This window comes from Schistocerca gregaria, chromosome 9, assembly GCF_023897955.1.
Source record: "Schistocerca gregaria isolate iqSchGreg1 chromosome 9, iqSchGreg1.2, whole genome shotgun sequence".
Classification (NCBI taxonomy): domain Eukaryota; kingdom Metazoa; phylum Arthropoda; class Insecta; order Orthoptera; family Acrididae; genus Schistocerca; species Schistocerca gregaria.
In genome coordinates, this window is record NC_064928.1 from 28406516 (window position 1) to 28427372 (window position 20857).

Genomic DNA, 20857 nt, shown 5'->3' on the forward strand with positions numbered 1-20857 from the left:
ACAAGCAGGTGCTAAAGAAATTGCGTGCCTATGGAATATAGTCTGTCGTACGACTGGATTAGTGATTTCCTGTCTGAAAGGTCACACTTCGTGGCAATTTACGGAAAGTGAACGAGTAAACCAAATGATATCTGGCGTTCCTAAACTCACAAATGATGTAGGAGGCAACGTAGATCGTTTGCAGATAACTCTGTGATTTCACCGTTAAGTCATCAGATGATCAAAACTAATTGCAAAATGGTTTAGACAAGATATCTTTTTGGTGTGAAAAGTGGCAGCTGAATATAAATAATGAAAAGTGAAAAGTCATTCTCAGGAATCCTAAAAGGAGTGCACTACATTTCGGTTACAATATAAATGAAACAAATCTGAAAGTTGTAAATACTTTGGGGTTATAATTACGAATAACTTAAAATGCAACGTTGTAGGGAGGGCAAGCCAAAGAGTGCGATTTATTGGCTTAGCAGTAGCAGTTCTACTAAACAGCCTGCTTATACTGCGCTTTCCCGTCCTCTCCTGGAGTACTGCTGTGTTGTGTGGGACCACATCAGGCAGGACTGACGGAGGACACCGTAAAAGTCCAAAGAAGGGATCTCGTCTTGTGTTAACACGAAATAGATGAGTCTCACGATATGGTACACGAACTAGGGTGTCAGTCATTAAAACAATAGTGTCTTTCACTGCTGAAGGATCTTCTCATGAAATTTCAATCACCAACTTTCTATCTAGAATGTGAAAAAATTTTGTTCGTGTCTACTTACATAGGGAGAAATTGTCATTACAATGAAAGAAGGAAAATCTCAGATCCCACGAAAAGATTTCGTTTTTCTCGCGCGCTGTTCGTGAGAGAAACGTTAGAGAAAGCGCTTAAAGGTGAACCCTCTGCTAGGCACCTGACTGGGAACTGCAGAATAATATAATGATGTACATTTAGGTGTAGATATCCTCTAAACGTTCTGTAATGTCCAGTATAACATTCTGGTTACTGGTGTGAGAGTGTTCTGCTTCACCACTATATGTAGAAGGGCGGAAAGCAGATTGTTCCTAGAAGAGAACTTCCATTTGATTCTGTGCTCATAGAAGTATTAGTATCTGTCCAACCTTAAATTTAGACAACTATCACTAGATAAATGACTGTCATCTCTCCTTGTACTTATAAAGGGTATATTGATTATTTTTTTCTTGCAAGTCCTCCAGAACTTTTCTTGTAAACTTAAGAGGTCGATCTCAGCGTTTAATTGTTCAGAAAAAAACACACGTGTTAACTTTATTACTATAGAAAAGAAGTGAAAACAAGGCTAAAAACAACGTAACCAATATCTGAAAGATCAAAGCGACGGGAAAAAATGCCGTAGGTTTATGAACTCAAAAAGCATTGCACACACAGAGCAAAAACTGAGTGTGTCTCACTCTGTCATTTAAACTGACAATTAGGGTCTTTAAATTAGGATACGGTCTAAAATACTTTTGTATTGGCGCAAAGAATACTTCAAACCAAACGAATCAAAATATTTTCGTATTTTCACAGTTTTCTGCCTGTAAGAGAGATGTCATGGATTTGGGTTCGAAAAATCTATTTTTCAAAAACACTCTTTCTTTAATCTACAGAGTTTAATCTCTGCTGTTCTTCCATAACTACAATTTCTGCTTCACGACTGTTTCACAGAATTCGACCATAAAACCTTTCCTCTATAATTATTACAATCTTGTCTGTTTTCTTCTCTGCAAATGGAACTTATTACAGAAATTTTGGTTTAAACGATTGTATGTTAGCAAAGAAGTACTTAGTGAAAAATTAAAAACTTCGTAAATAATAAATTCTGAGGCATAGTGATTGTATTTACGTGTGTGATGTCTGTTATTTCCGACATGTCCGAAAGGACGGGCACCATTAATGACCCTGCAGCCGTATGTAAACATGACGGAAGAGGAACTTCGACATCAGCCGCAATCGGGCACTGAAACAAATCCTGTGCCGAGAAGTGCAAATCTGCGCTCGGGGCTCGAACGCGGATTTAGCACTTATCGTGAGCGATTACCGCCGCCACTTCGGCTACCCGAGCACGTTTGTCGTCCAACCCGCGTTCCCAGACGTGTGCCAGTGACACAGACGCAGGGCCCTCGTCCACTGTGCTCATTGCTCGTAGCCTCATCTGAGGCCGAACGAAGAACGCGTGCGCACTGAAGGTTGTCGTTATTTGCCGTTAAGGCGCATTTATTTACGTGTGTGCTGTCAGTTCTTTCGGACTTACACTATGTGATCAAAAGTATCCGGACACCTGTTTAATTAGGACAAAACACGGATAATACTGCCAAAAGCAGTTTATTTTATCACAGTTTTCAAGTTTATTTTATCACAGCGTGTACGTTTATTTTAGTTCACACACACGCAACACCTAAAATGCGCGAGCGCCCCATACAATCGGTCAGATACCGTCTGCCAGAACTTCATTTTAATGCTCTCACAAAAGACGATTACTTAAAATTTGTGAGGAACAAAATTACAGTTTGATACACTTTAGCATTTAATTAATACAGTTCACACAGCTCGTATCAAAAATTACCTATTATTATAACTCCATCTCCCACACAGCTCAAATTCACGAGCAGAATCTTTTGATAATCCTTGAGTTTAACACAGCAGTAACCTCCATTTGCATTATAATGCACAGCCTTCACATCGCTTTCACTTAGCCAAATACTCAAAACAGTCACATCAAAATATCCTCATAGCGCTCTGTATATAAGGAGAGTAATTTTGAATTTGTTGGAATCTTACCATCTGTTAACTTGTTAAGTAAATCTAAACTGATCTTAATGCTATATTTACCTGTGTAGTTCACTTTTCTTCTCAAAATGATCATCCTCCTGGCAATATTGTGTACTGGAGCTCGTGTTGCAGGTACCATTGGTCGGTTCGGAAATAGTGGGTTGCGGAATATGGGTAAGCCAAACAGATCAAGAGTCCTTGGATTCATTTGAAAAATGCTCTGATATCCATATTCTAAAACATGTTTACTATCGGCATAACCTATTCACTGTATTAAGCTTAGGTCTTTCTATACTTTTTGTAACTCTGCTGATGAAAAATTCTTCGAGTTTGGTGGTGTACACTGACGTGAGTAATGTTGTAGGACAGCGATATGAAGATATACACACGGCGGTAGTATCGCGTACACAAGGTACAGAAGGACAGTCCGTTGGCGAACCGGTCACTCGTACTCTGGTGATTCCTGGGGAAAGATTTCCGACGTGTCACGGCCACACGACGGGAATTAACACACTTTGAAAGTGGAATGGCAGTTGGAACTGGACACATGGAACATTCCGTTCGGAAATCTTTAGGGAATTTAGTATTCCCAGATCAACAATGTCAAGAGTGGACCGAGAATACCGAATATAAGGCGTTAAGTCTCACCGTGGATGGCGCACTGGCCGACGGCCTTCACTTGGCGTTGGACAGCAGTGGCGTCCGCTTAAAGTCGTCAGTGTTAACGAGGAAACCTCCCCATCATACCCCCCCCCCCCCTCAGATTTAGTTATAAGTTGGCACAGTGAATATGCCTTGAAAAACTGAACACAGATCAATCGAGAAAACAGGAAGAAGTTGTGTGGAACTATGAAAAAAATAAGCAAAATACACAAACTGAATAGTCCATGCGCAAGATTGCAACTTCAAGATGGTCTGAGCTCAGGAGCGCCGTGGTCCCGCGGTTAACGTGAGCAACTGCGGAACGAGAGGTCCTTGGTTCAGGTCTTCCCTCGAGCGAAGAGTTTACATTCTTTATTTTCGCAAAGTTATGATCTGTCCGTTCGTTCATTGACGTCTCTGTTCACTGTAATAAGTTTAGTGTTTGTGTTTTGCGACCGCACCGCAAACTTACAGTTCGGAAAATATTCATTCACCTTGTTATTGAAGTCGCGAGCTATATTTGCTGAATTCATATTGCGCACGCAATACATCTCACCTATTTAACGCACTCTCGTCCAAAGTAGCGAACAGTTAACTGCCAGCCAGGGAGCTTCGTTAGCAGGAATACTCTCTTCCGTGCGATGTAGTCGACTGACGTGTGTATCCACGTTTGTTTAGGTGTAGCGTCCCCATACTACGGAGAAGTTACCTCGCATCGGACGGACGGACAGATAATTGTTTGAAAATAAAAAAACACACTTTTCACTCGAGGGAAAACTTGAACCAAGGACCCCTCGTTCCGCAGCTACTCACGCTAAACACGGGACCACGGCGCTCCTGAGCTCACGCTATCCTTGATGTTGCCAATCTCGCGCATGGACTACTCAGTTTGTATATTTTGCTTACTTTTTTCATAGTTCCACACAACTTCTTCCTGTTTTCTCGATTGATCTGTGTTCAGTTTTTCAAGGCCTATCCACTGTGCCAACTTATAACTAAATCTGAGGGGGGTGCGATCTGAAGGTTCCCTTGTAAGAGACAAGCAACACAGCGTGACAACCACAGAAATCAATGTAGGTCGTACGAAGAACCTGCCCGATAGGGCAGATGATGATATATGGCAGCAGACGACCGACGCTAATAGTGCGACATCAGTGGCAGCGCCTGCCCTGGGATCGCGATCGTATTGCCTGGGCGCTAAACGACTGGAGAAGTGTGGGCTGGTCAGACGAGACGCGGTTACAGTTGGTAAGAGCTGATGACGGGGTTAGTGTGGTCTATGCCTCACGAAGCCGTGGACCCTAGCTGTCAACAAGACACTGTGCGGGCTGGTGGCGGCGCCGCACCGGTGCATACTGTGTCCATCGTGAGCAGACTGGGTCCAGCTTCTAGACCACCTGAACCGGTCTTTGCTCGCAAGTGGTCGTGTTTGAACTGCTCGTCAGAAACCACTGATCACAAAAGGTGCAGCTAGTGCCGATCAGTGTGGACAGTCATGTGTGCTGCGGTGGGGAACCACGGTGTGGGCGCTGGCAGCCGGTGCTCTGTTCTCTGGACCAGTTAGCTGCTCTGCAGCAGAACAGAAGCACCTCCTGATGGTGACCAGCAAGACCTATTGTAGTAAGGGGAAACACATCAGAATCGCAGCAGTATGGACAGTGATGATTTTAGTCTTCTCGAAGACACAAACGAGACGTTCATCAGATCTATAGGTTGACGGAGAACGTATTATTCTACAGATTCTTATAGTATATGTAGCAGGAAACAAAATCTCGTCTGGGTACTGGCTATGGAGACTGAGGGCTCTGGCAATGGTGAGCTATGCGATAAGAACCCAGATAGGCACACGAGAGCCCCTGATTGAATGGAATCCCTGAATGTATGGTGTGAAGTTCTCCCAGTGGCAGACAACAGAAGGACCTCTGGGCGTTCGCCATTGAGGCCCGCGGGTGTGCCGGGTGGTGGTGCTACAGGCCAGACTCTTGCAGAGGCACACAGTAGACTTGGATCGGCTCGATGCTGTGTAGGGTGACGGAGAGTGCGGCGTTTTCCAGGTCCTCCCTGCGGCTGTGCGGCAGGAACCGGAGTCGTCTCAAGACGGTCGCCAGGAAGACTTTCATCTCGAGGCGCGCGTACTGGGAGCCGACGCAGTTTCGTGCGCCCAGTCCGAACGGCAGATAGCTGCAGGGGTGGTCCTCGCCGCCTCGACCCTCCAGGAAGCGCGAGGGGTCGAACGTGAGCGGGTCTGGGAAGAACTGCGGCAGGCGGTGCGTGAGGAACGGCATGACGCCCAGCATGGCGCCCTTCGGGACCAGCAGCCGCCCTCTGGACAACCAGATGTCCTCCGTGACCATCCGAGGGAGCACCGGCACCACCGGGAACAGCCGCAGCGTCTCCTGTGGCATCCCAGGCACTCACCTACTGCCTTCTCCTTTCCTAAGGTACCACCAGCCATTCCATAAGGAACCGAACACCCGTGTATAAAACAGCATCAGACGTCTCTTCCTTTGCAAATGGGCTGATTTGTTAAATATAAGTTCTTAAGCAGGTAAAACCATTATGGTTGAAAAAAAAAACAGTAAATATGTTGGTTTCATTAGTTTCGAATTATTCGCCCAAAGATTAGTGAAAAAGTCGATACCATTTTTTTAAATTCTGTAGTTAAGCATAGGCTATTTATTTTCTTTGTTCAGTTATTTAACCTGATCTCATTAGGATACAGTACCATTTTATATCACAAAAATAGCTATTTTAATATGACAGTGTGTGACTCAATATCAGTAAATAACACTATGAACTGGCAGTACTTCTGTAAGTAGGCTGTTTAGGTTTTTATGTTCGTAACGCCATGTATCGCTCTGTATGAAAATCACTGACTGTGCTGTGTGCAGTCTGTGGCTGGTTTGCATTATTGCAATCTGCTATTGCAGTGTTGGGCAGTTGGCTGTTAACAGCGCGTAGCGTTCCGCAGTTGTTGTGAGCCGCCAGCAGTGGTGGATGTGGGGACAGAGATGGCGGAATTTTGAGAGCGGGTGATATGGACGTGTGTCCATCAGAGACAGTAAATTTGTAAGACTGGATGTCATGAACTGATATATGTATTATGACTTTTGAACACTACTAAGGTAAATACATTGTTTGTTCTCTATCAAAATCTTTCATTTCCTAACTATGCGTATCAGTAGTTAGAATCTTTTATTTAGCTGGCAGTAGTGGCGCTCGCTGTATTGCAGTAGTTCGAGTAAAGAATATTTGTGAGATAAGTGATTCATGAAAGGTATAGGTTATTGTTACAGGGCCATTCTTTTGTATGTTGTTGTTGTTTTCAGTCCTGAGACTAGTTTGATGCAGCTCTCCATGCTACTCTATCCTGTGCAAGCTTCTTCATCTCACAGTACTTACTGCAACCTACATCCTTCTGAATCTGCTTAGTGTATTCATCTCTTGGTCTCCCTCTACGATTTTTACCCTCCACGCTGCCCTCCAATACTAAATTTGTGATCCCTTCATACCTCAAAACATGTCCTACCAACTGGGCCCTCCTCCTTGTCAAGTTGTGCCACAAACTCTTCTTCTCCCCGATTCTATTCAAAACTTCCTCATTAGTTATGTGATCTACCCATCTAATCTTCAGCATTCTTCTGTAGCACCACATTTCGAAAGCTTCTATTCTCTTCTTGTCCAAACTATTTATCGTCCATGTTTCACTTCCATACATGGCTACACTCCATACAAATACTTTCAGAAACGACTTCCTGACACTTAAATCTATACTCGATGTTAACAAATTTCTCTTCTTCAGAAACACTTTCCTTGCCATTGCCAGTCTACATTTTATATCCTCTCTACTTCAACAATCATCAGTTATTTTGCTCCCCAAATGGCAAAATTCCTTGACTACTTCAAGTGTCTCATTTCGTAATCTAACTCCCTCAGCAACGCCCGGCTTAATTCGACTACATTCCATTATCCTTGTTTTGCTTTTGTTGATGTTCATCTTACATCCTCCTTTCAAGACACCGTCCATTCCGTTCAACTGCTCTTCCAAGTCCTTTGCTGTCTCTGACAGAATTACAATGTCATCGGAGAACCTCAAAGTTTTTATTTCTTCTCCCATGGATTTTAATACCTACTCCGAATTTCCTTTCGTTTCCTTTACTGCGTGCTCAATATACAGATCGAATAACATCGGGGAGAGACTACAACCCTGTCTCACTCCCTTCCCAACCACTGCTTCCCTTTCATGTCTCTCGAGTCTTATAACTGCCATCTGGTTTCAGTACAAATTGTAAATAGCCTTTTGCTCCCTGTATTTTACCCCTGCTACCTTCAGTATTTGAAACACAGTAGTTCAGTCAACATTGTCAAAAGCTTACTCTAAGTCTACAAATGCTAGAAACGTAGGTTAGCCTTTCCTTAATCTTTCTTCTAAGATAAGTCGAAGGGTCAGTATTGCCTCACGTGTTCCAGTATTTCTACGGAATCCAAACTGATCTTCCCAGAGGTCGGCTTCTATCAGTTATTCCATTGCGGAAAGCGTTTGACTCTGTGCTCCACTGCACACTCCTAACTAAGGTACGATCAAATAAGATTGGTTCCCAAGTATGTGAGTGGCTCTAAGACTTCTTAGGTAATAGAACCCAGTACGTTGTCCTCGATAGTGAGTGTTCATCGGAGGTGAGGGTATCATCTGGAGTGCCCCAGGGAAGAGTGGTAGGTCCGCTGTTTTCTATCTACATACCCTTTTGGATAGGGTGGATAGCAATGTGCGGCTGTTTGCTGGTGATGCTGTGGTGTACGGGAAGGTGTCGTCGTTGAGTGACTGTAGGAGGATACAAGATGACTTGGACAGGATTTGTGACTGGTGTAAAGAATGGCAGCTAACTCTAAATATAGTTACATGTAAATTAATGCAGATGAATAGGAAAAAGAATCCTGTAATGTTTGAATGTTTCATTAGTAGTGTAGCGCTTGACATAGTCACGTCGATTAAATATTTGGGCGTAACACTGCAGAGCGATATGAAGTGGGACAAGCATGTAATGGCAGTTCTGCGGAAGGCGGATAGTCGTCTTCGGTTCATTGGTAGAGTTTTGGGAAGATCATCTCTAAAGGAAACCGATTATAAAACATTAATACGACCAATTCTTGAGTAGTGCTCGAGCGTTTGGGATCACTATCAGATCGGATTGGGGGAGGATATAAAAGCAATTCAGAGGCGGGCTGCTAGGTTTGTTATTGGTAGGTTTGATCATCACGCGAGTGTTACGGAAATGCTTCAGGAACTCGGGTGGGAGTCTCTAGAGGAAAGGAGGCCTTCTTTTCGTGAATCGCTACTGAGGAAATTTAGAGAACCAGCATTTGAGGCTGACTGCAGTACAATTTCACTGCCGCCAACTTACATTTCTCGGAAAGACCACAAAGATAAGAGAGATTAAAGCTCGTACAGAGGCATATAGGCAGTCAAAAAGTTAAGCTACTTTTGCAGTTTATCGTCGTAGGGCTTGGTACCACTGCAAGCCGTCCTGTACAAGGGTTCAGTCTTAGTCCCGTGCTAGTCGCTGTATTGTAGCACGCCGTGAAACGTGACAGCTCCATTGTTCGTCTGCACCGAGGAGAAAATGCGGGCAGTGACACGCTTTATGTTTGCGGAAGGTGTTAAACTTGCGGAAATTATTCGTCGAATGCAAGCACAGTACGTTGACAGATGTTAATCGCGAAGCAACATATACGAAGCCCACCCAGCTAGCTGGGCAGTCAAACGTACAGCTTCCGGAGCGGAAGGCGTGCCGGTCCCCGGTGGATAAGCGACGAGGCCCGCTGTGCCGGCCAGCCTCTGGATGGTTTATAGGGCGGTTTTCCATCTACCTTGGCGAATGCTGGCTGGTTCCCCTTATTCCACCTCAGTTACACTGTATCGACGATTGCTGTGCAAACACTGTCACGAATACGTACACCATAATTACTCTGCCACCCAAACATTTGGGGCTACACTCGACTGGTATGAGACGTTCACGGGGAGGTCCACCGAGCCATATGTTTACAAGATGTGTTAACCCTTTGCGCCTCATGCTGTGCTCACAATTATTTCGGTACCCACCTTGCACACACATTTTGAAAATTTAGCCTGTCGCTAAACTATAACTGATTTGTATAGTATTGTCGATTTCCTCCAATGTGATTCCTCTGTTTCCGATCGCCATAATCCTCAACAACTTCCAAGCTGTCCTCAGCTGTCGACGTCGATGGCCTGCCCGATCTTTCCTCGTTGTTTGAAGCGCTCTATCCTTCCGCATATCTTGTATGTATCTATTGAACCGGGGACCTATAAACGACGGAGAGGCTTCGTCCCGCTGTAGCCTTCAGTGGTTCACAACCCCACAACAGGCCACAGCAGTCCACCCACCCCACCGTCGCCCCACACCGGACCCAGGCTTATTGTGCGGTTCGGCCCCCGGTGGACCTCCCCGTGAACGTCTCATACCAGTCGAGTGTAGCCCCAAATGTTTGGGTGGCATCGCGAGGGAGAGGCATCTTTACAGCAAACCATTACTGCAAACAGAATCGGAAAGTAAGTTCGTGAGCATGATTTGAGAACGCCCATCATCACTAGGAGTTAAGAAATTTACTTCGAGACATGGAAGGTGCAGTATCCATTCATTTTACCCACAAGAGGCGGAACTGTCGACAGTGGGAACTGTTGCGATATGTTGTTGACTGAACTGAAATCTGCAATCAGATCCAAGCGTCGCGGAAGACTGCGAAAAGGTGTCATCCTGCAGCAAGATAACGCACAACCACATTCTGCTTAACGGACGGCCGAAACAATAAAACAGTTGGGATTCGAATGGCTGGAACACCCGCTGTATAGTCCAGACCATGGCTCCAAGCGACTTCCAACGTTTGGACTACAAAAGGAAGCGCTCAGGACAAGAAGACGCAGAAGTCATTGACGCGGTGCAAAGGTGGTTCAAATGGCTCAAATGGCTCTGAGCACTATGGGACTTAACATCTATGGTCATCAGTCCTCTAGAACTTAGAACTACTTAAACCTAACTAACCTAAGGACATCACACAACACCCAGTCATCACGAGGCAGAGAAAATCCCTGACCCCGCCGGGATCGAACCCGGACACGGGAAGCGACAACGCTACCGCACGACCACGAGCTGCGGACTGCAAAGGTGGTTACAGGTGCAAAAAAAATCGTTTTTTCCCCACGAAATCAAGGAAGAAACTTGTGTAATGCTGGACAAAGTACGATGAAGTGCAGGGAGAGTATGTAGAAAACTAATGTATCCTCCAGTTTTCTATCAATGGAATAAATATTCCTTTCCTCAAAAGTCCCTTTAATTTTCGACTTCCCTCATAGCGAGATGATAAAGATTTGTGGCATTCTTTGTTTTCTAGATCGCCATCAGTTTTAATCATCATAAAAACTTTACACATTACTCACACATCGTTCAATGTTCACATGCAAAATGTGTAAATAATCGTACACTATGTGATCAAAAGTATCCGGACACCTGGCTGAAAATGACTTACAAGTCTGTGGCGCCCTCCATCGGTAATACTGGAGTTCAAGATGGTGTTGCTCCACCCTAAAGCCGCCGGCACACAGACCGTGCATCCGAACGTAGAGCGTTGAGCGTGCCGAGTTTCTGACGTCATAGCGCGGAATAGCACGTTCAGGAGTCTTTCCCAATGTGCAGAGCAGTATCTGGCATGTCAGATATGCTGAGTGTGCGTCTGAGCGTTGACCAACGAGATGGGACAACGCCGCCTACGTCACACGCACGCCGTCTCCCTTCAGTACAGAGTTATGAGGCACCATATTGGCATCCATTTCAAGCCTGTACGTATATTGGGTGGCAGAGTAATTGGCATCCATTTCAAGCCTGTATGTATCAGGTGTACCCGTGGTCTAAGAGCGTCCGGCACGGTAGCTCAGCGTGTTCGGTCAGAGGGTTACGCGCCCTCTGTAATAAAAAAACTGAGTCAATCGATCAAAAACGAACATAAATGGATGTCTTACGACGTCCGCCCCGAGCAGATGCAACGAACAAAAGCGAACAAAAATGAGATTAATAAAAAGGGGTAGCGTCTTTGATTCATAATCAAAACGTCTTCGGTCCTTGGTTCGATCCCCTCCATTGTCTAAATATTGATAAATAATAAGCATTGGCGGCCGAAGACTTCCAGCATAAGAAGTCAGCCTCATTCTGCCAACGGCCTTGTCAAAGAGGGCGGAGGAGCGGATAGAGGTTCAGGGCACTCTCTTGTCCTAGGGGTGGGAAATTGCCCCTAAAGACGGAAGAATCAGCAATGCTCAACGACATGAGGATGCAGAAGGGAATGGAAACCACTGCATTAAAGGCACGTAACGTGTATCCACAGGACATGTGGCCTGTAGTTGAAGAAATGTCATGATGATCTCTCCATTGGCAAAAGATTCCGGAATAGTCCCCCATTCGGATCTCCGGGAGGGGACTGCCAAGGGGGAGGTTACAATGAGAACAAGATTGAATAATCAACGAGATGATAATGTTCTACGAGTCGGGGCGTGGAATGTCAGAAGCTTGAACGTGATAGGGAAACTAGAAAATCTGAAAAGGGAAATGCAAAGGCTCAATCTAGATATAGTAGGGGTCAGTGAAGTGAAGTGGAAGGAAGACAAGAATTTCGGCTCAGATGAGTATCGGGTAATATCAACAGCAGCAGAAAATGGTATAACAGGTGTAGGATTCGTTATGAATAGGAAGGTAGGGCAGAGGGTCTGTTACTGTCAACAGTTCAGTGACCGGGTTGTTCTCATCAGAATCGACAGCAGACCAACACCGACAACGATAGTTCAGGTATACATGCCGACGTCGCACGCTGAAGATGAACAGATAGAGAACGTGTATGAGGATATTGAAAGGATAATGCAGTATGTAAAGGGGGACGAAAATCTAATAGTCATGTGCGACTGGAATGCAGTTATAGGGGAAGGAGTAGAAGAAAGAGGTTACAGGAGAATATGGACTTGGGACAAGGAATGAAAGAGGAGAAAGACTAATTGAGTTCTGTAACAAGTTTCAGCTAGTAATAGCGAATACCCTGTTCAAGAATCACAAGAGGAGGACGTATACTTGGAAAAGGCCGGGAGATACGGGAAGATTTCAATTACATTACATCATGGTCAGACAAATATTCCGAAATCAGATACTGGATTGCAAGGCGAACCCAGGAGCAGATATAGACTCAGATCACAATATAGTAGTGATGAAGAGTAGGCTGAAGTTCAAGACATTAGTCAGGAAGAATCAATACTCTAAGAAGTGGGATACGGAAGTTGATTGATGAAAGGAGGAAGTACAAACATGTTCCCGGAAAATCAGGAATACAGAAATACAAGTCGCTGAGGAATGAAATAAATAGTAAGTGCAGGGAAGCTAAGACGAAATGGCTGCAGGAAAAATGTGAGGACATCGAAGAAGATATGATTGTCGGAAGGACAGACTCAGCATACAGGAAAGTCAAAACAACATTTGGTGACATTAAAAGCAACGGTGGTAACATTAAGAGTGCAACGGGAATTCCACTGTTAAATGCAGAGGAGAGAGCAGATAGGTGGAAAGAATACATTGAAAACCTCTATGAGGGTGAAGATTTGTCTGATGTGATAGAAGAAGAAACAGGAGTCGATTTAGAAGATAGGGGATCCAGTATTAGAATCGGAATTTAAAAGAGCTTTGGAGGACTTACGGTCAAATAAGGCAGAAGGGATAGATAACATGCCATCAGAATTTCTAAAATCATTAGGGGAAGTGGCAACAAAACGACTAATCACGTTGGTGCGTAGAATATGAGTCTGGCGACATACCATCTGACTTTCGGAAAACCATCATCCACACAATTCCGAAGACGGCAATATCTGACAAGTGCGAGAATTATCGCACAATCAGCTTAACAGCTCATGCATCGTAGCTGCTTACAAGAATAATATACAGAAGAATGGAAAAGAAAATTGAGAATGCGCTAGGTGACGATCAATTTGGCTTTAGGAAAAGTAAAGGCACGAGAGAGTCAATTCTGACGTTACGGCTAATAATGGAAGCAAGGCTAAAGAAAAATCAAGACACGTTCATAGGATTTGTCGACCTGGAAAAAGCGTTCGACAATATAAAATGGTGCAAGCTGTTCAAGATACTGCAAAAAGTAGGGGTGAGGTATAGGGAGAGACGGGTCATATACAATATGTACAACAACCAAGAGAGAATAATAAGAGTGGACGATCAAGAACGAAGTGCTCGTATTAAGAAGGGTATAAGACAAGGCTGTAGCCTTTCGCCCCTACTCTTCAATCTGTACATCGAAGAAGCAATGATGGAAATAAAAGAAAGGTTCTGGAGTGGAATTAAAATACAAGGTGAAAGGATATCAATGATACGATTCGCTGATGACATTGCTATCCTGAGTGAAAGTGAAGAAGAATTAAATTATCTGCTGAACGGAATGAACAGTCTAATGAGTACACAGTATGGTTTGAGAGTAAATCGGAGAAAGACGAAGGTAATGAGATGTAGTAGAAATGAGAACAGCGAGAAACTTAACATCAGGATTGATGGTCACGAAGTGAATGAAGTTAAGGAATTCTGCTACCTAGGCAGTAAAATAACCAATGACGGACGGAGCAAGAGGGAAATCAAAAGCAGACTCGCTATGGCAAAAAAAGGCATTTCTGGCTAAGAGAAGTCTACTAATATCAAATACTGGCCTTAATTTGAGGAAGAAATTTCTGAGGATGTACGTCTGGAGTGCAGCATTGTATGGTAGTGAAACATGGACTGTGGGAAAACCGGAACAGAAGAGAATCGAAGCATTTGAGATGTGGTGCTATAGACGAATGTTGAAAATTAGGTGGACTGATAAGGTTAGGAATGAGGAGGTTCTACGCAGAATCGGAGAGAAAAGGAATATGTGGAAAACACTGATAAGGAGAAGGGACAGAATGATAGGACATCTGCTAAGACATGAGGGAATGACTCCCATGGTACTAGAGGTAGAGGGCAAAAACTGTAGAGGAAGACAGAGATTGGAATACGTCAAGCAAATAATTGAGGACGTAGGTTGCAAGTGCTACTCTGAGATGGAGCACAGGAAAGGAATTCGTGTCGGGCCGCATCAAACCAGTCAGTAGACTGATGACCAAAAAAACGTATATATCCCGTTTCTGAGCACCAGCAAATTGAGAATCACCGGAAAACTTGTGGTTAATTGTGTGATTCGTTCCAATAAAATAATGAGAAACATCATTTTCGTGGCAAAAGAATTCTTGTAACTTGCGTATTATGTGAGTAGACTTTGAAGGCAGCGACACACTAAAGATGCACCAAAAACGCATTGTTCTTGGTACAATTTGTTATAATTAAATTTCAGTTAGTAAGATATCTACGATTAAGATTTTCAGCACTGGTAACATAATATGATTAGATGCCAGGGATGTGTTGTTGGCTTAGCGTAATGAGTAGCGTCACAGCGTCACTGTCCTGAAAGCAGTTGTTTATTGGTGCGGTAGTTCGCGTTTTGACTTTCAATTTCTTTTCCTAACATTCGCGTTTTTATTAGGTTCTGATACTTTATTATTAGTTTAATATAAGTATATACTGTAATATTTGATGTTATGTAAATATAAGTTCACCTTTTTTTCGAGGGGTGACTTTGTTCGATTGGCCTAATCTACAGGACAGCTTGAGCTACTTGTATAAAGATATTTAGCTCCTTTTTCCTTTGCGCTTCGTAATTCACATGTTGCAAAGATTCTGTTACTGGGTAGGAACAGTGATCAAGTAAGACTGACCTTGCTATTTTACTAAAATGTGGGAATGATGAAGTGATGTTTATGTTATGTGGAGAAGTATTCCAAACTTGTACCGCACTGTTTGTAATGGAACTTTTATAAGCCTGTGTCCTTATTGATTGGATATAGTACTTTCCTTTTCGTGGAAGATGGAGGAAATGTGCGTTTTAATATAGCTAACGTGAGAATTTTACACGCGCCCGTTGGGAAACAGCGTCATTTACGAACTAGAAACATCCCTCAACTGCCGCTGGAGTGCGTTGCGATCGCGTATACCACGTTGGGGCCCACGTACCGTGTGCACGAGTGGCATCGTTCCTGAGCGTTCAGCAGCTCGTTGAACTCGGCACGCTCAACGTTGACGTTCGACAGGTGCCGGAAGGTTTCTTGGGAAATGGCAGCCCATTCTTCACGCAGTGCAGTACTGAGGAGAGGCATCGATGTCGGTCGGTGAGGACTGGCACGAAGTCTGCGTTCCAAAACATCCCAAAAGGTTATCTGTAGGATTCAGGTCAGGACTCCGTGCAGGACAGTCCATTACAGGGATGTTTTTGTCGTGAAACCAGTCCACCACAGCCCGTGCAATATGAACAGGTGCTCGACTGTGTGGAAAGATGCAATCGCCAATTGCTCTTAAACGGTGGGAAGCAAGAAGGTGCTTTGTGACCTCCCACCTAACTGTCATAGTACTTACAGTGGATGCAGTTTTGAATTCCCGTGTGATGGTCGGTATAGATGTATAAAGATATTTTACCTTCTCGTTTCCACTTCACTATCGCGTCGGAAACAGTGGACTTAGGGATGTTTAGAAGTGTGGAAATCTCGCGCACAGACGTATAATGCAAGTGACAGCCAATCACCTGATCACGTTCCAAGTCCATGAGTTCCGCGGACCGCCCCATTCCGCTCTCTCACGATGTCTAATGACTACTGAGGTCGCTGAGATGGAGTAACTGGTCGCAGCAGTAAGTTTTTAGGGTCGTTCATATACTTTTGATCACATAGTGTATGTCTCTAGTGTACACAAAGTGTAATTATGTTATCGGCGTAGCTCTGCGTGCATCTTTTGTTTATCCTCTGTACCAGATACTACTGATGATAGGCTCTGTGCCTGAATAACAATCTGGCTAATAAACGCTTCTGAAGTGAGCAACCACGAAAAGTGGTTGAAGCATGGTGAAACCGTGGGTAGGAGACAAGTTGTTGGATGTCAATGGCTAAAACAAGGAGGCATGTGTACTCGCACCTTTCTACGGCTCGTTTCCTGAGCGTCATGTGGAGCCAATATTTTTGGTAATCGACAGGGTTTTGGCGCGATCGGGCTCTAGCATCTCGTCTCTGTCTTTTATTGCTTCGCTTCTATTTCGTTTTTCGACGGTTGTTCAGGGTTGGTCTTTCATGAAGCTCTTTCGTTTGAACTCCAGCCCGTAGTGTACCCACTGTCTTTGGTGTACTTAGGAACTGTACGTTGGTAACACGACCGACTCACGTGTTTACTGCAGCCGACTCTTTGGCCTGTACTACTCATAGGCGAGCGCGGTCAAGCTGGAGGAGGTTGTCGCGCAGTGGCCTTCGTGTCTGCTCTGGTGGCGGCGACATGCTGCCTTCCGCGCACGGGTGTTGTTATCGAACCCGCACTTCTACACGTGGAGGAACGCCGGCCTGGTTCGGCCACTCTGTCTGCGGGAGGCGGATGGCAGTCTAATCGTCGCCTGCGTCGACGAAGGCAAACAAACAGTAACCATCGTGGGGCTGTGGAGCCGCCGTTCGGCGAGGGTTTGAGTCCAGGGGCAGTTCGCTGGGTCGGTGTCCGCCGGGACGACTGGGGACGGCTCAGAGTTGTGCACAGCAGTCCCCGACAGACGACAAAGTGCGCCGAGGGAAAGGAGAAAAGAAGTTACGTGGGAATGTTTCAAGTTGATCGTCCTTTGGGATTGAGTTCATCTAGTCGTCTTTCCCGCCTTGTGGCCACCGCCGTGGCAATCCTCTGTTCTGTTCACTGGTGCAATTCTGACAGTGCAGATTCCTCCACGCATCGTTGCTAACCGGTGTAGTGGTGTATTTTAGTAGTTATTTCTGTACGTTTGCACTTCTAGCTTTTGGTAGTTCGTCCTCCCGCCCTGTGGTTGCAGAATTTCGAGTGGGAGTTCGTTCCTTATCTCCCAAGATCTAGTGCTGTATTATTGAGGTTAATTCTAGTTCAGTCTAGTGTTCTGTTAATTCCTGGGTATATGTTTCCGCCATACTATTTGCGCTGTATTTATTCTAAGTGAGTTGCAATGACAGTAGTTGGGGGTTCGAGTCCTGTCACGGAGCTGATAAGGGCTCACATTGGTTTCGGCTTGTCAGTTGGATGGTGTTGCCTTAGAGGTTTGTTAACATTGGCATGTCAGCGTTGTCTAGCGCTACCGGGACCTAAAGAAGAACATTGTGCTGATTAGGGAATGTTGTTACACGTTCTTGTTTTCGTTTCGACACCTGTATTTGTGAAGGCAACCGCATGAAGTAAGATATGTTCTGAAGCTATGCTGGATCTTGCGCTCTTGGGATTTTTGGTTTTGTTTTGATTCCTACTATTTGGGTGTCAGGAATATGGAACTGTGTTGTTAATGTTTGGCTTGAACAGCGGATACGCGGCTAGTTTAGTACGTGTGCAGTGGCATGGCGTCCTCGTGAAGGCGTGCCCGCTAGATTGCTATTGCGTCTCCTAAAAAAAAAGTCATTGACGCGGTGCAAAGGTGGTTCAAATGGCTCGAATGGCTCTGAGCACTATGGGACTTAACATCTATGGTCATCAGTCCCTTAGAACTTAAAACTACTTAAACCTAAGTAACCTAAGGACATCTCACAACACCCAGTCATCACGAGGCAGAGAAAATCCCTGACCCCGCCGGGAATCGAACCCGGGAACCCGGGCGCGGGAAGGCTACCGCACGACCACGAGCTGAGGACTGTCTGCTGAAAGTGTAATTTCCACCTTACTAAAACCCCCTTGTTAAAAGGGAGGAAGGGAAATTTTTTCGTAATCCCTTCTCTTTGCAGTAACTATCTTACATGTCGCTTAAGTAAATATCTGCTCAGTGATTGAGCTAATGGGAGCACCTATCCTAAAAGCAACTAGGGCACTTATGTTATGGTGGCCCTCGTGCCTATTTTGGTCCGAAAGATTGTATAAACAGGCTTACATGCTCCGTATCGAACTTCTAATGTTGTTTTTTGAGTGATTGTGGATTATTAAAATTGATTATACTTCAAACGTTTGTATTTTGCCAACCGTGTTTATAAGTTATTAATGTGATTGACTGGAATGTAATAAGAAAGTTTAGGACCATAGGTTGTCCAGGTAGAAATTTTGAAGCCATGCTGTGTTGTGAATTCATGTATTTATGTTTTATATTGCAGTGAGAATTTAAATGTGGTGAACCCACGCTTTGTGATTAATAATTAAAGATTTAAAGAATGCGTTCACTTAGAGCTTACTTACGTGTTGTGTTATTATTATGTTTAAAAATTATAATAGGCGTTTTTGTTTCTTAAATTAAAGCCTTTCTAATTCGAAAGTGGTGGCCCTCCCATTTTGTGCAATCGTAGGCATCGAAGCAGGATTTACGTAGTTGGTGTTATGTATTGTATGTTATGAATAAATTATTTTTGTGTTAAATCACGTCTGATATGTTAGTTCCCTGGCCCCGTCCACACCTTGGTCGTAGTCTTTTAATATTAAACGATCAGACTACCGTTCCAAACAGGACGCGAAGGTAAATCCGTAAAGCAGGCGTGACGGCAGAGTACAGCGCTGGCTGGCCCTAGCGCACGTTTTCCGGTGACACTGCTGAGTGCGAGCTGTCCAGCGCGTGGCAGGCGACGCCCCATTTGACTCACCGACAACGCCAACGGCGACTGCCTTGGTCGCGGAGACATCGAGGCCGATCTGTACCTGAAGGACCTCTCTACTGGCTCCGGCTACGCGCACGTCAGCTACAGGACCGTAATTCATGGAAACTGCGCGACCCGTGCATGTGTACCTGGTGCCACATCCGTACATACAAGGAAGGACTTTTCGAGTCGCGCCACGTACAATCGCTGCTCCACTGCGTTCTAAAGGCGGACCAACACACATACGGTTGTAATGTTAGGTCTTACCAGTGTATTTAGGTATTGCAGATTCTTCTAGGGTGCTTGGTTGGTTAATGCAATTGCAAGACGTAGGAGCCAAAGGAGGACAGTTCAGCGTACTGGTGCTCTCCAATAGCGCCACCGTCACCAACAATAAATCCAATATAAATTTCAAAAATATTGAGTACCTTCGATGCATGCTCTCGAAGGATCTTTTGTGACCGCAGTCCGCCTGCTTAGCTGCTCGCCTCCCATGCGAGCGGGCCCAGGTTCGATTCCTGGCAGGGTTGGAGATTTTCTCCCCTCGGGTACTGGGTGTTGTGTTGTCCTCATCATCATTTCATCCTCACCACCGGCGCGCAAGCCGCCCAATGTGGCGTCCACTGAAATAAGACTTGCACTTGGTGGCCGAACTTCCCCAGATGGGGCCTTCCGGTCAATGATGCCATATGCTCATTCCATTTCATTTGTGACTGCAGTCGCGAAACGTGGAAGCTAGTGGATACTCTTCATCTCAGTGGTGCATTCCAACGCCACTACCAACAACACAAAAATATGTAGAACGAAGTCCAAAACAATATGGAAACTTAAGGACCAGGGGGAAGGGGCGTAGCATTCCCTCACTGCAGACCCTGTGCCTTCAGTGTAGTATAGCTAAGCTTGCTGCTGTTCTCTAACAGTACCACAACCGAAGACGACAGCGTATCTAATATGAAGCCCCGGAATAGTGGTCCACATGTGGAATCTAGGGACCGTCCTCTTCTAGCATGTATTGTGACAGCTGTTGTGGGGAAAGTCAGCTACTGCGTCTGTATGGGAAACTAGAGGCAACGTAAGCGTAAAATTCGTCGTAGAGCACTTTGCACACAATTTCTGTTAGAGTTGCGGATCAGTGCCTTGGCGAAGCCACTTAAGGAGTAGTTCCTAACCCTCTATTGGATGGCGTTGCCATTTTGCAACAAGCCGTAAATTTACGTATAACATTAAGGATACCACTCGTACAACGAACGAAGTTTCTCCCACTCCAGCAAGACTGTGTTGGGCGTCATAATGTTGGCAGAAACAGTTCATAATCGACAATCTTTGCTAAAGATCGAGTGCAATTGAACTCACGCTACAGCAGCTGAAAGAGTGAACCATTTAGATTAGACCTAGTTAGCCTTCAAGGTATATAAAACGTTGCTTAATGATAGCAAAGTTTTTGTTCCTCTGTCTCTGCAATTGGTAGCAAATCTGAAGCAGTGAGTGAATCAAAATTTCAGTGTTCAACGTGTTACATAGCATTTTCTCTGCCTGGCCCTACACCAAGGTACTTTTTTCCAGTAAAATTGGTTTCCTAAAAAGAAGTCATGCAATCGTGGGTTAAATGTTTGTAAAGCTCTTTGATGTCGCTCTCCAGCACTGCTATCACGAGCAACAACAAATCCAATCTGAAGCCTCAAACTGTGGTCCACATACAGAAACCTAGATCCATGCTTTGTGACTGC

General features: G+C 44.7%; 1 protein-coding gene across 5 annotated transcripts in view; it reads right to left on the reverse strand.

Moving 5' to 3' along the window:
• Positions 1-4845: 4845 nt before the first annotated feature.
• LOC126291558 (cytochrome P450 4C1-like) overlaps positions 4846-20857 on the reverse strand; it is a 136190-nt gene continuing 120178 nt past the window's right edge. For 4 of the 5 annotated variants that reach the window (XM_049985074.1, XM_049985071.1, XM_049985070.1 and 1 more), the window contains one exon: positions 4846-5808. In XM_049985074.1, coding sequence (XP_049841031.1) covers positions 5380-5808 — 429 coding nt within the window. In that variant the 3' untranslated portion in view covers positions 4846-5379. The remainder of the gene's footprint in view (positions 5809-20857) is intronic. The other variant, XM_049985073.1, reaches the window with a different exon arrangement.